The sequence below is a fragment of the Mustela erminea genome, chromosome 5 (genome assembly GCF_009829155.1).
Source record: "Mustela erminea isolate mMusErm1 chromosome 5, mMusErm1.Pri, whole genome shotgun sequence".
NCBI lineage: Eukaryota > Metazoa > Chordata > Mammalia > Carnivora > Mustelidae > Mustela > Mustela erminea.
In genome coordinates, this window is record NC_045618.1 from 110,826,669 (window position 1) to 110,845,894 (window position 19,226).

At 34.4% G+C, this 19,226-nt stretch overlaps 1 protein-coding gene and 1 long non-coding RNA gene across 2 annotated transcripts in view; one reads left to right on the plus strand and one right to left on the minus strand.

Annotated features, from left to right (window-relative positions):
• The window catches only part of LOC116591504, a 69,063-nt gene that overhangs the window by 30,510 nt on the left and 19,327 nt on the right, over positions 1-19,226 (plus strand). The window lies entirely within an intron of this gene.
• SGPP1 (sphingosine-1-phosphate phosphatase 1) overlaps positions 7,670-19,226 on the minus strand; it is a 34,732-nt gene continuing 23,175 nt past the window's right edge. The window contains exons 2-3 of the mRNA XM_032344435.1: positions 18,911-19,000; positions 7,670-10,101 (exon numbers count right to left, since the gene is read on the minus strand). Coding sequence (XP_032200326.1) covers positions 9,550-10,101; positions 18,911-19,000 — 642 coding nt within the window. The 3' untranslated portion in view covers positions 7,670-9,549. The remainder of the gene's footprint in view (positions 10,102-18,910; positions 19,001-19,226) is intronic.

Consider the following 19,226-nt stretch of genomic DNA (forward strand, 5'->3'; position numbering starts at 1 on the left):
TTACTTTTTTTTTTAAGATTTTATATATGTATTTGACAGAGAGATCACAAGTAGGCAGAGAAGTAGGCAGAGGGTGGGGGAAGCAGGCTCCCTGCTGAGCAGAGAGCTCGATGCGGGGCTCGATCCCAGGACCCTGGGATCATGACTTGAGCCGATGGCAGAGGCTGAACCCCCTGAGCTACCCAGGGTCCCTGCAGTTACTTTTATTTTTAAGACCATTTTGGGATGCTAGGGGAAATAGAGTAAGGACTACAAGAACTTACTGGCCATGAAGAACAATAGTAGCAGATCTGTTGTTTAATTCTTATTTAATCTATTGTTTAATTCTTGCTATTTTTCTTAAAATGGATCATACATTTTTTAGTATAGCAAGTTTTTAAATATAAAAATTAATGTAAAAAGGAAAAATTAATGTAATTAATTTTGTAATTATAATCACAAAATTACAATTAATTACAAATTACAATTTGTAATGTAATTAATTTGTGATTAATGTAATTAGCAATAAACATTTAAAATGATAGTTGCACAGTGTTCAGTAAATTGTTCAGTGTTCAATAAATTGCTATAGATATATAAGGCAGGGAACCAAGAGAGATGATTAAGACCATGAGATGATTAAAGATCAAACTTAAGATTATTTGCAGAGGTAATTTTAAAAGTCCTGTTCTATCTTCTTACAGTCCTATGGTGATTTTTGTGATATGAGACAATTTGAAATCTAACTAGATTGGAACAGAGAATACATTCTTGATGTAAGAATGCAAGGCTTTCTCTTTGGATCTGAGCTATTAAAAAAACAAACAAACTTGTTTTATGTTTAAAAATTTGTTTGTGTATTAATGGCTCTGGGTGGGTTAACTGTCTGATTCTTGATCGAAGCTCACATCCTAATCTCAGGCTTGTGAGTTCAAACCTGTGTTGGGCTCCATACTGGGCATGGAGCCTACTTAAAAAAATAAATAAATAAAATACATAAAAATTATATATGAGAGCTCTTTAAATTTTTCTGAGGAAAGGAAACAAATGATGTTGGGGAAGAAGACAGCATATCATCTTATTTACTCATCTTTTGTTGGCTCCCTGCCTATATGTAGTCACATGCAATTACAAAAAGACCAAGAAGGGGTGGCTGGGTAGCTCAGTCAGTTAAGCATTGGACTCTTGATTTTGGCCCAGGTCATGAACTCAGGGTAATGAGATGGAGCCCTGCACCCGGCTGTGTGCTGAGCACGGAGTGTCCTTGAGATTCTCCCTCTCCCTCTGCCTCCCCCCTGCTCTCACACACATGTGCTCACTCTCACTCTCTCTAAAATAAAATTGAAAAGAAAAACACAAGAATATTCAGAGTAGCATTATTATAGCAAAAAATTAGCAATCTGAAAGTCCATTAATAGCATGATGGTTAAATAAACTGTGGTAGAATTATGTAATTATACCATGCAGCACTTTAAAATAATAAGGCAGATCCATTCAGTCATACATAAACAAATGTGTTGAGTCCCTACGAAATCTACGTGCTGGGAATAAAGCATAGAGTATGACAGATATGGTCTGCCCTCACAGAGCTTCCATGCTAGTGGGGAAAAAATATAAAAAGCAAATAAATAAACATGGTAATTTCAGTGCTATGAACAAAAGGCAAGATGATGTGATAAAAACATGCAGGAGATGGGGAGGGGGGTCTCCATTAGATAAGATGACAAAGGAGCACTTTATTGAGAAGTGCTGTTTAACTGATTGAAGAGGGGAAGGTATCCATATGAAGAGGTAAGGGGTACAGATATTCCAGGCAAGGAAGATGGCAGTGGCAAAGTCTGTGATGCTTGAGTTAGATAAATAGGCCGTTGTGATTAGAACAGAGTTTGAGTCAAAGAGGTAGATAGGGCCAGATTAGGTAGGGCCTTGATGACATTCTGAAGGTGTTGGGATTTAATTTCAATGATAGATCTTCCTTCACTTAACACAGGTTTATGTCCTGGTAAAACCCACTGTTAAGCTGAAAATATCGAAGTCAAAAATGCATTTAATACACCTTACCCCCTGAATATAGTTTAGCATAGCCTACCTTAGATGCGCTCAGAACACATTAGTCTCCATTGGGCAAGATCATCCCACACAAAGCTTATTTTATAATAAAGTGTTGGATATATCATGTAAAATATTGAATACTATACTGAAAGGGAAACACAGAATGGGTGTCTGTGGTATGTATTATCCACACCATCACTTGGCTGACTGGGAGGAGTGTCTCCTGCCACTGCCCAGCATCACAAGAGTATGGTACCACCTATCACCAGCCAGAAAAGATAAAAATTCAAAATCCCATGTACAGTTTCTAGTGTATAAATATCACTTTTGCACCATCACAAAGTTGAGAAGTTGAAGGTAGAGCCATCATAAGAAAATCACTGAATGATATTCAGGAATAACGTCCTGTTTTCTAACAGAACTTATATTTTTAAAAATGCCTTTCTGCAGTACACATTATTAAGTTTTAGAAATGTTCTGGTGAACATTTTATGGGGAGATTTTATGTTTGGCTTACTTTACTTTAAAAAATTTTTATGAGGCCCCTCGGTGGCTCCGTGGGTTAAGCATCAGCCTTTATCTCAGGTCATGATCCCAGGGTCATGGATCCAGCCCTGCATCCCACTCCGTGCTCAGCAGGGAGTCTGCTTCTCCCTCACCCTCTGTCTCTCACCACCACTTGTGCTCTCTCTCTTGCTCTGCTCTCTTTCTCTCAAATAAAATCTTAAGGAAAATTTATAACTTGATACTGTGCTCTACAATTTTAAAATGTTTTATGTTACAGGGGTCTTATTTTCAGAAATGCAGCATGAATCTTCAAGGTTCATACCAGGTTTATGCTTTAATAAGGTCATTTAACATGCCTTATCCAGCATTCTCTTCTGTTTTAGTTCTGAATGAGATTCCCAAAGATTTTTTTTTCCTTTTTCATTTACACATCCATCCCCATAGCTAGCACCATTTTTTCAATGTATTATAGAATTACTGAGCTCTTTGGTGTCTACCATTTCCCCCTACTTTTATTTTTTAATGAAGAACTATTTAGGGTGATTACAATTCAGAACTATTTGGAGAAAAAGTTGAATTAGGTAGTACTTCAAAGTCGCTTTAAACCTTGCCATTCAAACCAATGTTGTGACCCATGTAAAGCAATTAACTCATTGTTTCTTTTCTGAGACACTTTTAACTTTTTAAAGGGGTGTATGCAAACTTTTTGTGGACAAAACAAGATATGCTCCCTCAACTCTATTTCCTTAATGGAAATGGATTAAAAGTTGTGTTTTTTTCCTTTAAATTTTAGTAGTACACACAATAGAAATATTCCCTTTGTTTTTACTTGGTCTAATATAGTTTAATTTTAATGTTGAAAGGGATCTTAGAGAATATCAAGTCTGACCTTTTCATTTTATGTGCGGTCATGTGAGGCAATTGTGTCTCATAGAAGGCAATTGTGTCTCGTAGAAGACAGAGCTAGTGCCTAAAGGTATAGCAAATTAGAGTCAAAGTCCAAAATAAAGTAAAAACAAAACTTCTGGTCTTCTGATTTCTTCATCTGTAACATACTGGCTTGAGTGTGTTGCTTTTATTCCACATACCTGTTTTATCACTGTGTTTTAGAGAGAACAGACACAGAATGGGAACATGAAAGTCAATTCCAGTTTCGTACTAGCGTCTTCACACAAGAGTGGAATTCATACACAACCATTTTCACAAGAATGGACAAAAGAGTTCTCTGTAAAGTGTCAGAGTCAGGATTTGAGCAAAACTGCTGCTTGCAAACTCAAAATCTGAAATGAACTTTAGGAGACATTAACATATCATGACGTGGAATGCATTAAAGTCCCCCAAAACAGAAGTCTATAATCTTTCCTTTCTACTTATAAAACCATCTCATGGAACAGTCAGCCAAGTTTCTTTGGAATGAGAATTTCAGGTGAATGATGTATATGGAATACCTGTACTCAGAGAGCTGCAATAGTTAGTCACATGTTGGAGGGCTAACTGTAAGGTAAATATGTCTTTTTAAAATAAGTCATACATACCCTTAATAACTCAAGAGCCTTCTTGAACAACAGTGTTGAATCAGGAAAATTAGGTGGTTATAGGTGTAGTGGGGATTACCTCATACATGGGGAACATATTTTGGTGTCTGTGATTCTACTAGCAAACACGCTTTCTACACTCACCTTTCACAATCTTCATGTCTCAAGCAGTTGGGGTTAGTCATATGTGTGATAGGTTCTGACCTCAATCCATAGAAGAAATGTTACAGTCTCCGTATGGTGGGGTAAGAAATAAGTTGAAAAACAGCAACATTATTCCCAGAACATGGCTGGAAATCCCAGAGTGAGTCCCCTGGGGGGCAGTTCTCATTATAGAACACATAAAGGCTGCTTGTAGCTGGTCCGCAGCCTCTTCCTTGTCCTCGTCTCTCTCTGACAAATAAATACAATCTTTTTAAAAAAGAAAGCAAAAGGAAAAAAAACAGGGCACGGTAGGGGCCAGTTGGTGGCTCAGTTGGTTAAGCAACTGTCTTCAGCTCAGGTCATGTCCTGCAGTCCTGGGATTGATTCCCACATGGGGCTCCTTGCTCAGCAGGGAGTCTGCTGCTCCCTCTGACCCTCTCCCCTCTCATGCTCTCTCTCTCTCAAATAAATAAATAAAATTTTTTTAAAAACCAGGGCATTGTAATAATTACAGGCAAAACATTTCAAGAATCTACATTATCCTTTTTTTTTTTTTTAAGATTTTATTTATTTATTTGTCAGAGAGAGAGAGACTGAAAGAAAACAGACAGTGTGGCAGCCAAAGTCAGAGAGAGAAGCAGGCTCCCTGCCAAGCAAGGAGTCCGAGGTGGAACTCCATCCCAGCACCCTGTGATCATGACCTGAGCCGAAGGCAGCGGCTTAGCCAACTGAGCCACCCAGGCCTCCCGAGAATCTAAATTATCCTTTAAATATTTGCATAAAAGTGAGAAAATTCCTAGGAGATAAGTTGGTAGCATTTATTTACAACCTGAACTTTTGAACAGCTAAACCTTTTACAGGTAGGCTATTATGTAATTTTTAGCTTTTTTTTAGATCATTGATGTCTTTGAGGATCTGATGGAAGTTGTAGAATTTTTTCCCCCCAGAAAAGTGCAAATACTGAAGCCTGTGTAGGGACTGAGTATTCATTCAACATGTATTAATTGAATGCCTCTTATGTCCCATGTACCTAGAAGTAAACGAAGTACAAGCTACTTTTTAAAATACTTTTAGTATAGTACATAAAGCAGTTTTACAATTCATTTGGCTTTCAGAAAATCAGGGGCAACCTCCTACAGTGCAAATATATTCTGTCATATCCTTTTGCTTGCAGTGCTAGGTGCTGGGCTCTTTAAACTTATCTATGGAAATTGCACCAAGACTAAAGATGATGAAAGAAAAAAGACAAAAATTAAATACCCAGTAGTTGAGTATTAACAAACTAGTGTTTGTTTCTGTAAATGCTTTTATTTTTAAAAATGTTTCTTCTGTTTTTCTTTGAGTTTTCCCTCCTGTGAATCTCACAAGGAAGGCATTTGTTTATAAAGATCTGTAGTGATTTGGTAGGCTGAAAAATGAGTTTTCTAAAACGTCCTTTACAGTTAGCATGTTAAACTCATTTTTATTGTGCTATTTACAGCTTAAGTAACCACACTTAAAATTCAAATGTAAAGAGATTTCTTTTTAACTTATGTCTACTACAGAAGAAACTGGAAGAACATGACCATAATTTGACAAAATACCCTGCATGGTACCATCCACTATATCCAATTACAGTACTCTTCTCAAACTACTGCTTGTTCCCTTTCTCAAAAAATCCTTAGCAAACAAAAGCTCCCTTCAGAAAAGCTAATTCAGCTATAAAGCTGATTCTTATTTTTTTAAAGATTTATTTATTTTAGAGAAAGAATGCACATGCAGGTGTGGGGAAGAGCAGAGGCAGAGGGGGAGAAGCCAACTCCCCAACTTGGGCTTCATCTCAGGACCCTGAGATCATGACGCTAGCCAAAACCAAGAGTTAGACGCTTAATAGACTGACCCACCCAGATGCCCCTAAAGCTGAATTTAAAAAATTGGTTCTGGGCGCCTGGGTGGCTCAGTGGGTTAAAGCCTCTGCTTTCGGCTCAGGTCATGGTCCCAGGGTCCTGGGATCGAGCCCCGCATCGGGCTCTCTGCTCAGCAGGGAGCCTGCTTCCTCCTCTCTCTCTGCCTGCCTCTCTGCCTACTTGTGATCTCTGTCTGTCAAATAAATAAATAAAATCTTAAAAAAAAAATTTGTTCTTACTCATGTCTAGATTAAACAGGTTTTTAAATCTAGAGAAGACATTCTTTGTTAACAAGAATGAAATTGTTTTGCCAATAAAAAAATCTTTGCTTTACAAAACTGTGTTATCATATACTCAACAACATTCTAGAATTTACTCATCCTTATGGAAATTTTTTTTTTGGAAATTCTCTTTTAAATTATACTTGTATCTGGGGCACCTGGGTGGCTCAGTGGGTTAAGCCTCTGCCTTCGGCTCGAGTCATGATCACAGGGTCCTCGGATCAAGCCCCACATAGCATCGGGCTCTGCTCAGCAGGGAGCCTGCTTCTCTCTCTCTCTCTCTCTCTGCCTGCCTCTGCCTACTTGTGATTTCTCTCTCAAATAAATAAAATCCTTAAATAAGTAAATAAATTATACTTGTATCACTTTGTTGTCTTTGAAATATTTAATAAAGATTACGTATAAAGAAAGCTAATAAATAAAAATAATTACATAAATCTACTGTAGTAGCATTGTTTTATATTAGATCTTAACATGAGTTTCTGGCAGACCTAGTTTTGCAATTCACATATCATGACATTTTATCTTTTTCTAATTAGGCTCTACCCCCAATGTGGTGCTTGAACTCACAATCCTGACAGTAGTGCTCTACCTACGGAGTCAGCCAAGTGCCCCATCACAGCATTTAAAAATTACAGAATGAAATATCCTTATGTTTATATAGCTTGGAAAGAATACCTATTCCTAATATTATGTTTAATTCCTGAAACAATGAATTAGCAGTCAACTATATATAATACTATTGGCCACAGTGTGCTGAAACTTATTTTATTTATAAGTTTGTTTGTTTTTTTAAAAAAGATTTCATTTATTTATTTGTTTTTAGAGAGCAAGTGAGCATGAGTGAGTGGAGGGAATGGGAGAGGGACAGAATCTCAAGCAGACTCCCCACTGAGCACAGGGCTGAAGGCGGGTCTTGATCTCATGACCCTGCGATGATGACCTGAGCTGAAAGCAAGAATCAGATGCTTAACCATCTGAGCCATCCAGGCACCCCTATTCATTAAGTTTCTTAAAGAAATATTATGAAACTTTTCACTAAGAGTACAGCATCAGAATGATCATAGTTGGAGCCCAAAGTCAGTTGGAACCCTAAAGAACTTCAGTGTCTTCTATTACTGAAAACAGTACTCTGATTTTAAATAAAATGCTTCAGAGGAAAAGCCTGCTAAGCATGAAAATCCTAGGCATATTTTATAAATCTCTATCAGATAAAGCAGACACAAATGCATACAAGGCAAACAAAACACTTTCAATTCTGAATTTGGCTTTTATTTTAAAATACACTTAGCATGAACTATTATAGGACAGAAAATAATAAACCACAAAGAAATGGAGTATTTTCAAATACCTTTTAAGCTAGATATAAAAATTAATAAGATAGCATAGACCCAAATTATGGGCAATAGTCCCCAAAATTCGATTCATTAAACACATTTTGAAAGAAAAGTTCTTTGCACATTTTCCAACGTACCGATATGTTCCTAAGTGCCTTGGTTTCCTACTAATAGGTAAAGGTCCCAAATGTAGTTGCTTTATTTAAAATTATCAGATTCCGTGTTGGTAAAAATTACCATGTCCCTAAATTCTCAATCAGAATTATAAAAATATGAGCTCAAATAGTTATGCTGTCCAAAATAGAAATATCTTAAGTGGTAATTCTGGATAATCAGACAGATATTGCACTAAAGTCAGTAATTCCATACCTGATGCTCATTTGTATGGAAAGTTAATTCTCTTCTTTATGAAAAACTTACTACAAATAAACTTAATGTTAACCTAACTACAATTACACTTCAAAATATAAAGGCACAGACAGAAGAATAAAGAATAGTTTAATACGATACCCAAATTTTCCACTGTGAAAATAATAAAAATTGAAAAAAAAATAACAGGATCTGAAATACTGATACTTTTAGATTTTATAATTTACCTTAAGTAGCTAATAAATGGGTATTAAAAGTTAACACTGCTAAACCCAATCCTTTCTAAATAATTTAGAAAAACGGTTTGTTTACAAATGAAGCATGTGCATTGTCCCATCTATAAATTTCAATTACATTTCCATTCATTGGAAATATCTACCTGCAGTATAAACAATCAAGACAATGTACAAAAAATATATCTTGTTCCTGTAACTTACAATGCACAGAAAAATACCTACAAAAATGCAAATATTTATCCATTCAGCTTCCCAATAAATTAGTGAGAAAGTTTAGCCCATTCCACATTTCTTTCCAAGCAAAGGCTGAAGAATTGAGGGTGGCTTACTTCTAGCCCTGTTAGTTTGACATGTATTTTAAAAATATTTGCCTGATTATATGTAACTTAAGATAGAGTTAGCATCTTATTTTTATATCACAGTATACATGGCATTTCTTAATTCAGCAACAGAAAGGCACAATTAGCAAGCAATAAAATTCAGTACCTGAATTATTAAACTGATGTCCAGAACAACTGCAAATAAAGTACATTCAACACCGTGTACAGAACTTAAAAAAAAAAAAGGAATAAAAAACTAACTTTTCTGAAAATTTGGTCCATTAAAAATGCCTCCCATGTCCAACATCATGGGTAACATGAAAGGTGATGGCAGTGTAAAAAGAGGCAGTAAATCATTATGTGGTAGCATATGAATTCTGGCCTAGTAATTACGCAATTCAATTAGGAAATGGCTCCCATAGTAAATAAATGTTAAATATATCTGTTAATAACAACGTGCCTGTATTAAGTCAAGATATACAGGTACACTGTTTGCATATTATTATTGACTTTATAATACAGCCCCACAGTTTAAAATAACTTAGGTATATTATTTCATATATAACATATATTTGATACATAACTGTACATTATGTATCTTAATATATATTATATATAACTCCAATTCATAACAGCATAAAACTCTCCAAACATTACATGAACATTCTAAATGGCTACTTATCATTTTCTCTGTTAAAATATTTCCCTGTTAAAATAGCTCAGCTCATCTAAAACAATATCTGGATGTGCAATGATAAAATGCACTGACTCTTATGAATTTACTTAAATAATTATTTAAGTTAAATTCCTGCAAAAGCCTAACTCTGATTTGGCTTTTAACTAGAATATATTTTTAGATACAGGAAACTGATACCCTCCTTTCTTACAAATAGTATTTCTTCATCAAGAGATACCAATAAAGAAAAATATGTAAGGAACCAAAAATGTGATAGAGAAACCAACCATTCCATAGGTAATATACCGATAAGGAAGTTCAACTTCCATGTGTTGTCTTGCTTTTCGAACATCATCACATGGTATATTGAAGATTTTACAGGCTAAAGGAATGGTGATTTTTTTCATTATATCTCTGACTATTAGTACAAATACCATCCCGATGAGGATCCGCAATATGGCTTTTCCACACAGAGTCACTGTAATGGGGGGCCTAGCTAATGGTAGAACATCCAGTGAAGGATCTAATATTAGACCTATGTTATAGGTAACATGAGATCCACATGCAATTCCAGCACCACTTCCTAGAATCTCAGCTGTGTCTCCTCGGGATGTACTCCAGGTGTCAAGAGTGAAAGAAAAGATCCCCAAGGCTAAGTGAAGCCCGATGATGATTAATGGAGCATATTTGTGAGTTTGATTGAAGTTGTCAATCAGGTCCACAAATGGATAGAAGATAGCTAAGATTAAAATGGTATATAGGAATCCAGCAATAATATCCTGGGAAAAGAGAAGAGTAGAGCTGTTTACATTTTAAATGTTAATAAATATAAATTTTTTAAATGTCACAATTTCAAAATAAACTTTACTAATTGACCATATAAATAATTAAAAATTTTAGTTATAATAACATTAATTTGACAATAGTAATGAAAGTATTGCTTTCATAATTCTACCTTTTTATAAATTATATATATATACACTATACAAAAATTTATATTTAAATCCCCAATAATAAACTATGCCTAAATCATGTAGTTTCTATTTCTAGGAAAAACAAGACTACACAGCTCCTTAAACAATAGAAGGATTAGGGTCACCAATCCCAACAGAGTGGAAAATTCACATAAATTCACATATTACTAGTATGAATCTTCGGGTATGCTGTCTCCCAATTCTATTAATCTGTATCCTCCACAAATGCATTTAGAAACCTGAGTTTTGGCTAAGTACCTGTTTTTAAAACCTAGTTTTTCTTCTTTCTGAGCGTTAGGGAAAAAATCTAGTTTTTCTTTCTGAGCTTTAGAAAAATGTTATGAAGTTTATAGTCTCCTTTGACTTCCTTTATACAGAAGTTAACATTAAACCTTCAAGCTTCATTCATTATATCAATTAGGTCATTCACTTTCACAACAGTGTAATACTTTGCTGTGTGATTATAAAGTTTATCCATTTTCCCACTGATGGTCATTTAAGTTGTTTATAGGTTTTGGATTAGTTTATTGGTTATGGCTGAGCTCCAATGTCTTCTTAATTGGTATCTATTCTTAAACCAACCAGGGATACTATAAACAGTGCAACTATGTTTCTTTGTTTCGGTGTCCACTGGTATGGGTCTGTGAGAGTTTCCTAGGAACAGAATGGCAGAATCATAGGATATATGCATGTTCAATTTTATAAGACAGTAAAAAAATTTCCAAAATGTTTATGAAAGTTTACATCCCATCAATTGTTGGCATTTATTGATGTTTAACTTAGGTTTTCCTGATTATTAAGTATCTTTTCATAAGTTTACAGGTTATTCTCTGTGTAATATATATTTGTGTCTTTTTGCAGCTTTTTTTTTTTTAAGATTTTATTTATTTATTTATTTGACAGGCAGAGATCACAAGCAGGCAGAGAGAGAGAGAGGGAAGCAGGCTCCCTGCTGAGCAGAGAATCCGATGCAGAACACTATCCCAGGACCCCAAGATCATGACCTGAGCTGAAGGCAGTGGCTTAACCCACTGAGCCACCCAGGCGCCCTGTTCTTTTTTTTTTTTTTTTTAAAGATTTTATTTATTTGACAGAGAAAACGCAAGGGAGAGCACAAGCAGGGAGAGTGGCAGGCAGAGGGAGAAGCAAGCTCCCTGCTGAGCAAGGAGCCCATTGTGGGACTTGATGCCAGGAACCTGGGATCATGACCTAAGGTGAAGGCAGGCAGACGCTTAACCAACTGAGCCACCTGGGTGCCCCTTTTTGCAGCTGTTCTTTTATATTTTCTTTTTTCTTGCTGATTTACATGATTTTTTCATATGGCCTTCATAGAAATCATTTATATAAAATCTTTAATCAATAATGTGTTCTATAAACATCTCTTGGATTTTGTGGACTGCCTTTTCATTTTCTTTATAGTATCTTTTGGTGAACAGAAGTTCTAAATTTTAATATCATATTTATCATTATTTCTTGTTTAAGAAAGCCTTCCCTACCACAAGATCATAAAGGTATGTTATTCAAAAGTTTTGAAGTTATGAAGTTTGCCTTTTACACTTAAGACTTCAGTATACTTCCCCAAATTCCTGCCATTGTACTCACTGTGCAGCAGTTCTATAAAAACTCTACCAAGGATCAGCAAAGTCAATAGTACAATGCATTGTTCTAACAATATGAAATTCTACATCAGAATACAATGAAATGTAAGAATAGCTAAAGATAGAGACAATTACTAGAGTAAGAACTGCATATGCAGCTAAAAATTTTGAGGAAATTATCCTCTTTAACCATCACCTTCCTTCCAAAGCTTAGCACATTGCAGACATGCAGATATTTATTGGATGAATGAATAAATGAATCCTTTACAGAATTTATCTGTTCTAACAAAATCTGCTAAATTACTTGAAAGTGAATATCTTTACTCTGTTTTTCAACAGTTACATTACAACTATCTTTAGGAAAGCATTTAAAAAATTTATTTCCATACAGAACAAGTTTTTGTGGCTATTTTCTGATTCTAAAATATGAAATGAGATAATTTAAAAATTGTGTTCTCTTTATAGAAGTGGCTGCTTTGATAGAGATCAAAGAAAGATATAATCACTTAGCAAAATGTTTATGAAAATATGAACTAAGGCAATAAATATCACTTGTATATTCAAACTCCTTAGAAGGACACATAGGGCATTTTGTATCTGGCTTCTATCTAGCATAATGCTCTGGTGGAGCATGTGACTCTTTTCCCAGGGTTTTGAATTTGAGCCCCACACTGGGTACAGAGATTTACTTAAAAATAAAAAACCTTAAAAAATAACACTTCAATGCCAGATCCCATAATGAATTTATAGACTCCATTTTCTGTCACCTCAGAATTACCTTCCCTTCTATATTTTAGGCAAACCAGTACATATCATTTGAGAGTCTGCTCAGGCACCTATCTCCTTCATAAATTTTCTCTTCCAACCCCCATAATAAGGAATTTCCTCCTCTTTACCTCCATGGCATCTCCAACAAACCTGCTACTACAGTTACCACATTTCTTTGCTTTCTATTTCTGCCAGAAAACCGAGAAGGTTCACAACTCCTGTGCCCTTTAAAAATCACTCAGGAACTTTATCAATATTGACGCCTGGGCCAATCCTTAGAAATTTTTTTTTTTTTAAATGTCCTCGGACCAATTGCCAATGACTTTTTTTTTTTTTAAAGATTTTATTTATTTATTTGACAGACAGAGATCACAAGTAGGCAGAGAGGCAGGCAGAGAGAGAGAGAGAGGAGGAAGCAGGCTCCCTGCTGAGCAGAGAGCCCGACGCGGGGCTCGATCCCAGAATCCCAAGATCATGATCTGAGCCTAATGCAGAGGCTTAACCCACTGAGCCACCCAGGTGCCCCATTCCTTAGAAATTTTGATTGAATTGAATTGGTAGGAGTAGGACACCAATTTTTCTTTTTTCTTTTTTTTGAAGCTCCCCAGTGATTCCATTTTGCAGCCTCAATTGAGAATCACTGCATTACATATTTATTTTACATATTACCTCTTTAGTGATTTCTCAAAGGCAAAGACTTTATCTTATTTATACATAAATACCCAACTGCTGGCACACAGTAAGTAGGCAATAAATATTTGGTTAGTTAAACTGAGACAGTATTTCTTTAGACTCATCATACTGATTATATAATCTTGCTTGATAAGAACTCTGTAAGAGAAATAAGAAACTTTTCAACTTTCAAAAACTAGATGAAACTAATTTTTTTTTAACTTAGGTTAAAGACATTTTCAGGGAATAGTATTTTCTGTACTGAAAATATTATTGTAATGCTTTACATTTAGTGCCATATTTGATCCTCACAAACACCCTGGTATGGCTCACCTCGAACAACCTCATTTTGCTCTTTCGTCCCCTTTCAAGGAGTGTCCAAATTTGATAAAAATTTATGGTTACCTTGATTTCCAGTTTTTTAATAAAGAAAACTGGACTACTATCACAGAGCTATGTATTTAATCTCATAGATTGAAGGTGCTCAATACATTTGTTTAAAAAATGAATATTCTCAGCGTTAGGAATTAAATACTGGAGTGAAAAACTAAATTTCAAACATTTTTTTGAATATGAGGTCTTCCATGAAAATTGACTGATACTACTAAAAATTACCTAAGAATTCTTATCAATTGAATTTTACTGCAGGTACTCAAAGATTCCAAAAGTGGCCTAAATTGTGACCATGCTTTTGGATATGCAGCTGTCCAATTATATGACTGTCAAACCTCTAGCCTTCATATTTTGAATCCCTAATTGACATATAATTACACTTTTATGAGATCATGTTCCTTTGGTTGCTATCTTACCCTTTCTTCCCTACATAAAGGCATAGGTCTTGTGAAATAACTACAGGATTTTGGCCAGCAGGATAAAAGCTGTTGCTTTATTTCTTATTAACTTTCATGACTGATTCAAAATTTTCAGAATATGCTAATGTGGAAGTGTTCTGAGCCTTGTAAATCTCACAAAGAATGTGTACCAAGTTAGAAGTTTTAAATAAATAACAATGAGTTTTTTACATAAAACCATATATAATACATTTACTATAAGGTTAATTGAAAGGAAGAAGGGTTAACAGCTCTGAAGTCATCTATTTTTTTTAAATTATAGTTTCCATACCATACATATAAGTCCCTATTCATTCCTAGAAAATGTTTTTTACAGTACCTTAAAAAAATGAAAAAAAAAATCAATTAAATGACTTTGAGCCTTTTTCCATTTGATCACTTTTTATATTATTATTACTTATTTAAGTTTTTATTTATTCATTTATTTAAGTAATCTCCACACCCAGTGTGGGGTTTAAGCTCACAACTCTAAGATTAAGAGTCACACACTCCTCTGACTGAACCAGCCAGGTACCCCTACATTTGATCACTTTAAGAATTCTTTAAAATAATTCATAAAATTTAATTCTAGAAATATATTTCAGTACAACACAAAATATCCAGTATTTATTATCCTCTACTGTTTTTGCAGAGCTCCAGGAATATTAAACTTAGATTGTTACAAGATTCTCTATACAAATCTACCTCCTTTTCAGATTGAATTATTAATTATTTATGATATTACCCTGCATAGTTAAGGACAAACTGAACTTCCAGGCAACAGAAACAGAAGTAAGGAACAACTGAATTCAGGACATAAACATGATGCTATCTATCGGTGTGGTATCAATTTCATGTATAACATTAAAATGTATAGTAGGTGGTTTTAAGCATTATAGACAAAGTGCTCAATAAAGAGAAAATGTTAACGGTAACAAAAAGAACTTAGAGTAGCAAATAATTTTAGATACCATTAGTTATAGATAAGTTATCTATAATAATAGAGATCTATAATAATAATTTATAAAAATAGTTATCATTAATAATGCCCTCAAGTTAATAGATCACATTTGAATGGAATATTCAAGGTTATCAAATTATGGTAAACAAAAAATATACTAAATTCAATAAAGATTAATTATATATTAAATCAAGTTTTATCCTTTTCATTTCTCCTGATCAGGAAATAGACCTAGAGAGGCTGTTGATTTGCTGAGATTAGAATTCAGGACTCCTGGGACGCCTGGGTGGCTCAGTTGGTTGGACGACTGCCTTCGGCTCAGGTCATGATCCCGGAGTCCCGGGATCGAGTCCCACATAGGTCTCCCAGCTCCACGGGGAGTCTGCTTCTCTCTCTGACCTTCTCGCTCATGTTCTCTCTCACTGTCTCTCTCTCAAATAAATAAATAAAATCTTAAAAAAAAAAAAAAAAAAAAAAAAAAAAAAAAAAAAGAATTCAGGACTCCTGTCATGTCCTAGTGGGTTGTTGGGTTTTTTCAATTATAACATATTTTAGGTGTCCTACTTCTAATTTCAAAATGCCAATGATGCCAGCAGTTTCAAACAACAAACAACAACAAACAACAAAATGTATTGCATTTTATTTTATTATAAAGGCACTATTAAGGATAGATTTTGGAATGTTTTTCTTTAATAAAAATTCAAATTTAATGGAAACGCCTGGATGGCTCGGTCTTAAGCAGTTGCCTTTGGCTCAGGTCATGATCCCAGGGTCTGGGATGGAGGCCCTCAATTGGGCTCCCTGCTTGGCAAGGAGCCTGCTTCTCCCTCTCCCCCTCCCTGCTTGTTTTGCCTCTCTCACTGTATCTCTTTCTGTAAAATAAAATATTTTTTTAAAAATTCAAATTTAATATGTAATTATAGAAAAAGTAGAAAATACAGATTAACAATAACAAGTACTTATTTACCTAGGAATAGCCACTATTAAGACTCTCAAAGTTGAGTGTTCTAGATCTTTGTTTCTGGGTTTTGGGGGTTTTTGTTTGGTTGGTTTGATGTTTATTTCTTGTCACAAAAGTGGGTTTGAGGGGTACACACTATTTTATAATCTGGTAGTATCTTTCTAAAAAGATTTCCACATATAGACATATAACCTTTCAGTACAATTTTGGGTTAGTGAATTGACAACACATTCATAATCTTACTAATGTAGAAACAAAATAGTAGTTTGACAAGTACCCATTCTAGTAACTTAAAATGGCCTGCCTTTTTATGAATTTAAATTTTGAAAGCTAGGTTTAAATAATAAAAAACAGACGTAGTAACTATATTTTTCATGGAATTAAGAAAATCAATTTATGAAAGTAGGTAGATGTTGAAAACAAACTAAGCTGTTAGTCTTTGTGTTGTAACAACAACAAAGCTTATGGCAAATACTGAATGAAGTGTTCATTATAAATTTATTTAGAACATGATTAGGACTCCCTTATGTTAATGAAGACATCGGCTTAGATAATATGGTTTCTAAGCACCTATTGGAAATTCATAGGCCACATACTGCCTATAGTTCCATACTAATTTCACAATAATTGTAAAGATACAAATTATTACTAAGAAAATTGTTCAAAACGCAGGTAATTAGCTGAAACATTAAAATATAGGAAAAAGCAAAAATTGTGGGAAACCATTAGATCCATTATGTAAAAAAAGTGGGGTTCATTATAGGTTTAATTTCATACATCAACTAGCAAATGATTAGAAGCAATGTACTTATTGATTAGGAAAAACTGTGGTCATAACACAGGGTATTATTTACATGTTTGCAACTTACCCGTGATTTTACTTTTAAAAGGAAAACAAAAATTTATAATACTACACGTAATAAAATTCAGTAGCTAGTCAGAATAAAACTGATGAAACATTCCATAGGACAAAAAGGTTTTTGAATAAAGGACTAGGGTTATCAGACGCATGATCTGAAAAATACAACATCAATATTGTTTTTACATCAGCTGATTCAAAAATAGGGGCACCTAGTATGTAAAAACTGAACTAAACTCAGCTTGAATATTTGACCCATCCACTAAACATCTGTTTTTTTAAGAACACGTCTTTTAGATTATGTATTCAATATAATCAGATGCTTACTACTCTTTTTATTATGATAATGAACCTATGGGTACTATTATCTAATATCTTTTCCTCAGAAATATCAGGGATCCATTTTTTATCATTCAAAGATGCAAAACCATTTGGTAGTTTTTTAGAAGTAATATTACTAACTTTTGGGATTAGAAGGGAATAACTAACAAGGCAATGAGCTGGATAACATTTTCTCTTGACAAATATTAGATCTGACCTGAAAATATGATACTTCTCTCATTATAAAATTAGTAGATATCAATCAGACAGAATTATGTGTAAATTCACAATTTGTAATTAATACCAATAATTATAAAATTACTGAACACAGATAATGTGCTTACTAATTTCCAACTTCTGGAAATTTACTAGTGAAGTGGCGGCTACTGAAGGTAAGCAATCTAAGTAAAAAATAGAAACCCAGTATTTCTACAGCTATGAAACAGTTAAGTAGATATTTATCAGTAGAAAATTCTAAAAGGATAAGAAGAATTTGTAACCAGTTATAAATTTTTTGATTCCATGAGTTAGTTCATATTTACTTTTTTTTCTGATCCTTTACCTACAAAATACATTATACATTCAGTGTACTAGGAGACACCAGACTTGGTGCAAGGGACAAAGATAAAACATAGTTACTTTTCTTCTGATGCTTACTGTCTAGTGGGGGGTGACAGATTTAAAAAAAAAAAAAAAAAAAGCAACTGTAGTTTAGCATTAAGTGCGATGCTAGATTTATGCTCAGGATGCTCTGGAGAAAGGTCACCTAACCAGTCTAGAGACAGGAAAGATGGGGAATGTTACAAGGCTTTTTTAAGAGATAAGAATGTTTTTGTCTTTGAGGAATGGATAAGATAGTTAGCTAGACAAAAAAAGGTATTCCAAGCAGAAGGTACAGCATTCCTAAAGGTATGGAGATAAGGAATACAGTTTACCTTTGAGTAAACTTGAGTCATTCAGTATGGCCTCACTTTTGTGTTTTGGAAGTCAAGTACAACAGCAGACTAAACACTGTGGAGAGGTGTCAGACTGGAAGTAGGGCTACTAATGAAGCTATTACTGTAATCTGGTGAAGAGATGATACAAGCTAGAATTAAAGAAATGCCGATGGGACGGTGAGGAGAGGCTAAAGAGTACAGGGTCCCTGTGCTACTGCTCTTTAAACTGAACAGCATTCTCAAAATGAAATAACTAGTGCAAGCGCTAAAATACTCTTGGGGAAAAAAAGAAAACTAGAGTTTAATATGTAAATATAAGTGATTTTTTACTAATAATAATAAATAGAGCTCTCCCTGATTTCTGTATTGCTGGCTTTCACTCAGTGGTAGAAGAGGCATAGAAGAGAATGAGAAGGAAAATCAAACTGAGACTGGAAAGAGGGAGAAACGTTATCCTGAGCACAATATCTGGTTATTTGTGATTGCTGGGAACTGTTTCGATAAAATACATGATTACTAAGTTAAATGTTCATAAAACATCATGTTTATATATTTATATATTATTATATATTTTTTAGCAAAATAAGATTTATAATAATATTTTCTCAAGTTTCCTATAAGCTTGAAAATGATTATAAAAACTATAAAGCTGCCTGTCAATTTCAGAAAAAAACATAAAGCACAATGAACACAAAGTTTTCCTTACCAGAATGGAGTGCATTCCCATGTAAATTCTACTTAGGCAAACTAGAGAACACCAGCAGGGGATAAGAATCAGTCCATATATAAGAGGATACTGAAGGGGAAAAAAAGTAAAATCAGTTAAATAAATTAGGTTAAATTTAAACAAGGAAATAAATCACAATACCACAAAACTCCACAAAAACAAGAACTGTGTTTTTACTTTCCATTGTATTCCTTGCACCTAACCCCAAGCATGGCACATAGCAGACATTTAAGAAAAACTTTTGCAGGGGTGCCTGGGTGACTCAGTTGGTTAAATGTCTGACTTTTAATTTTGG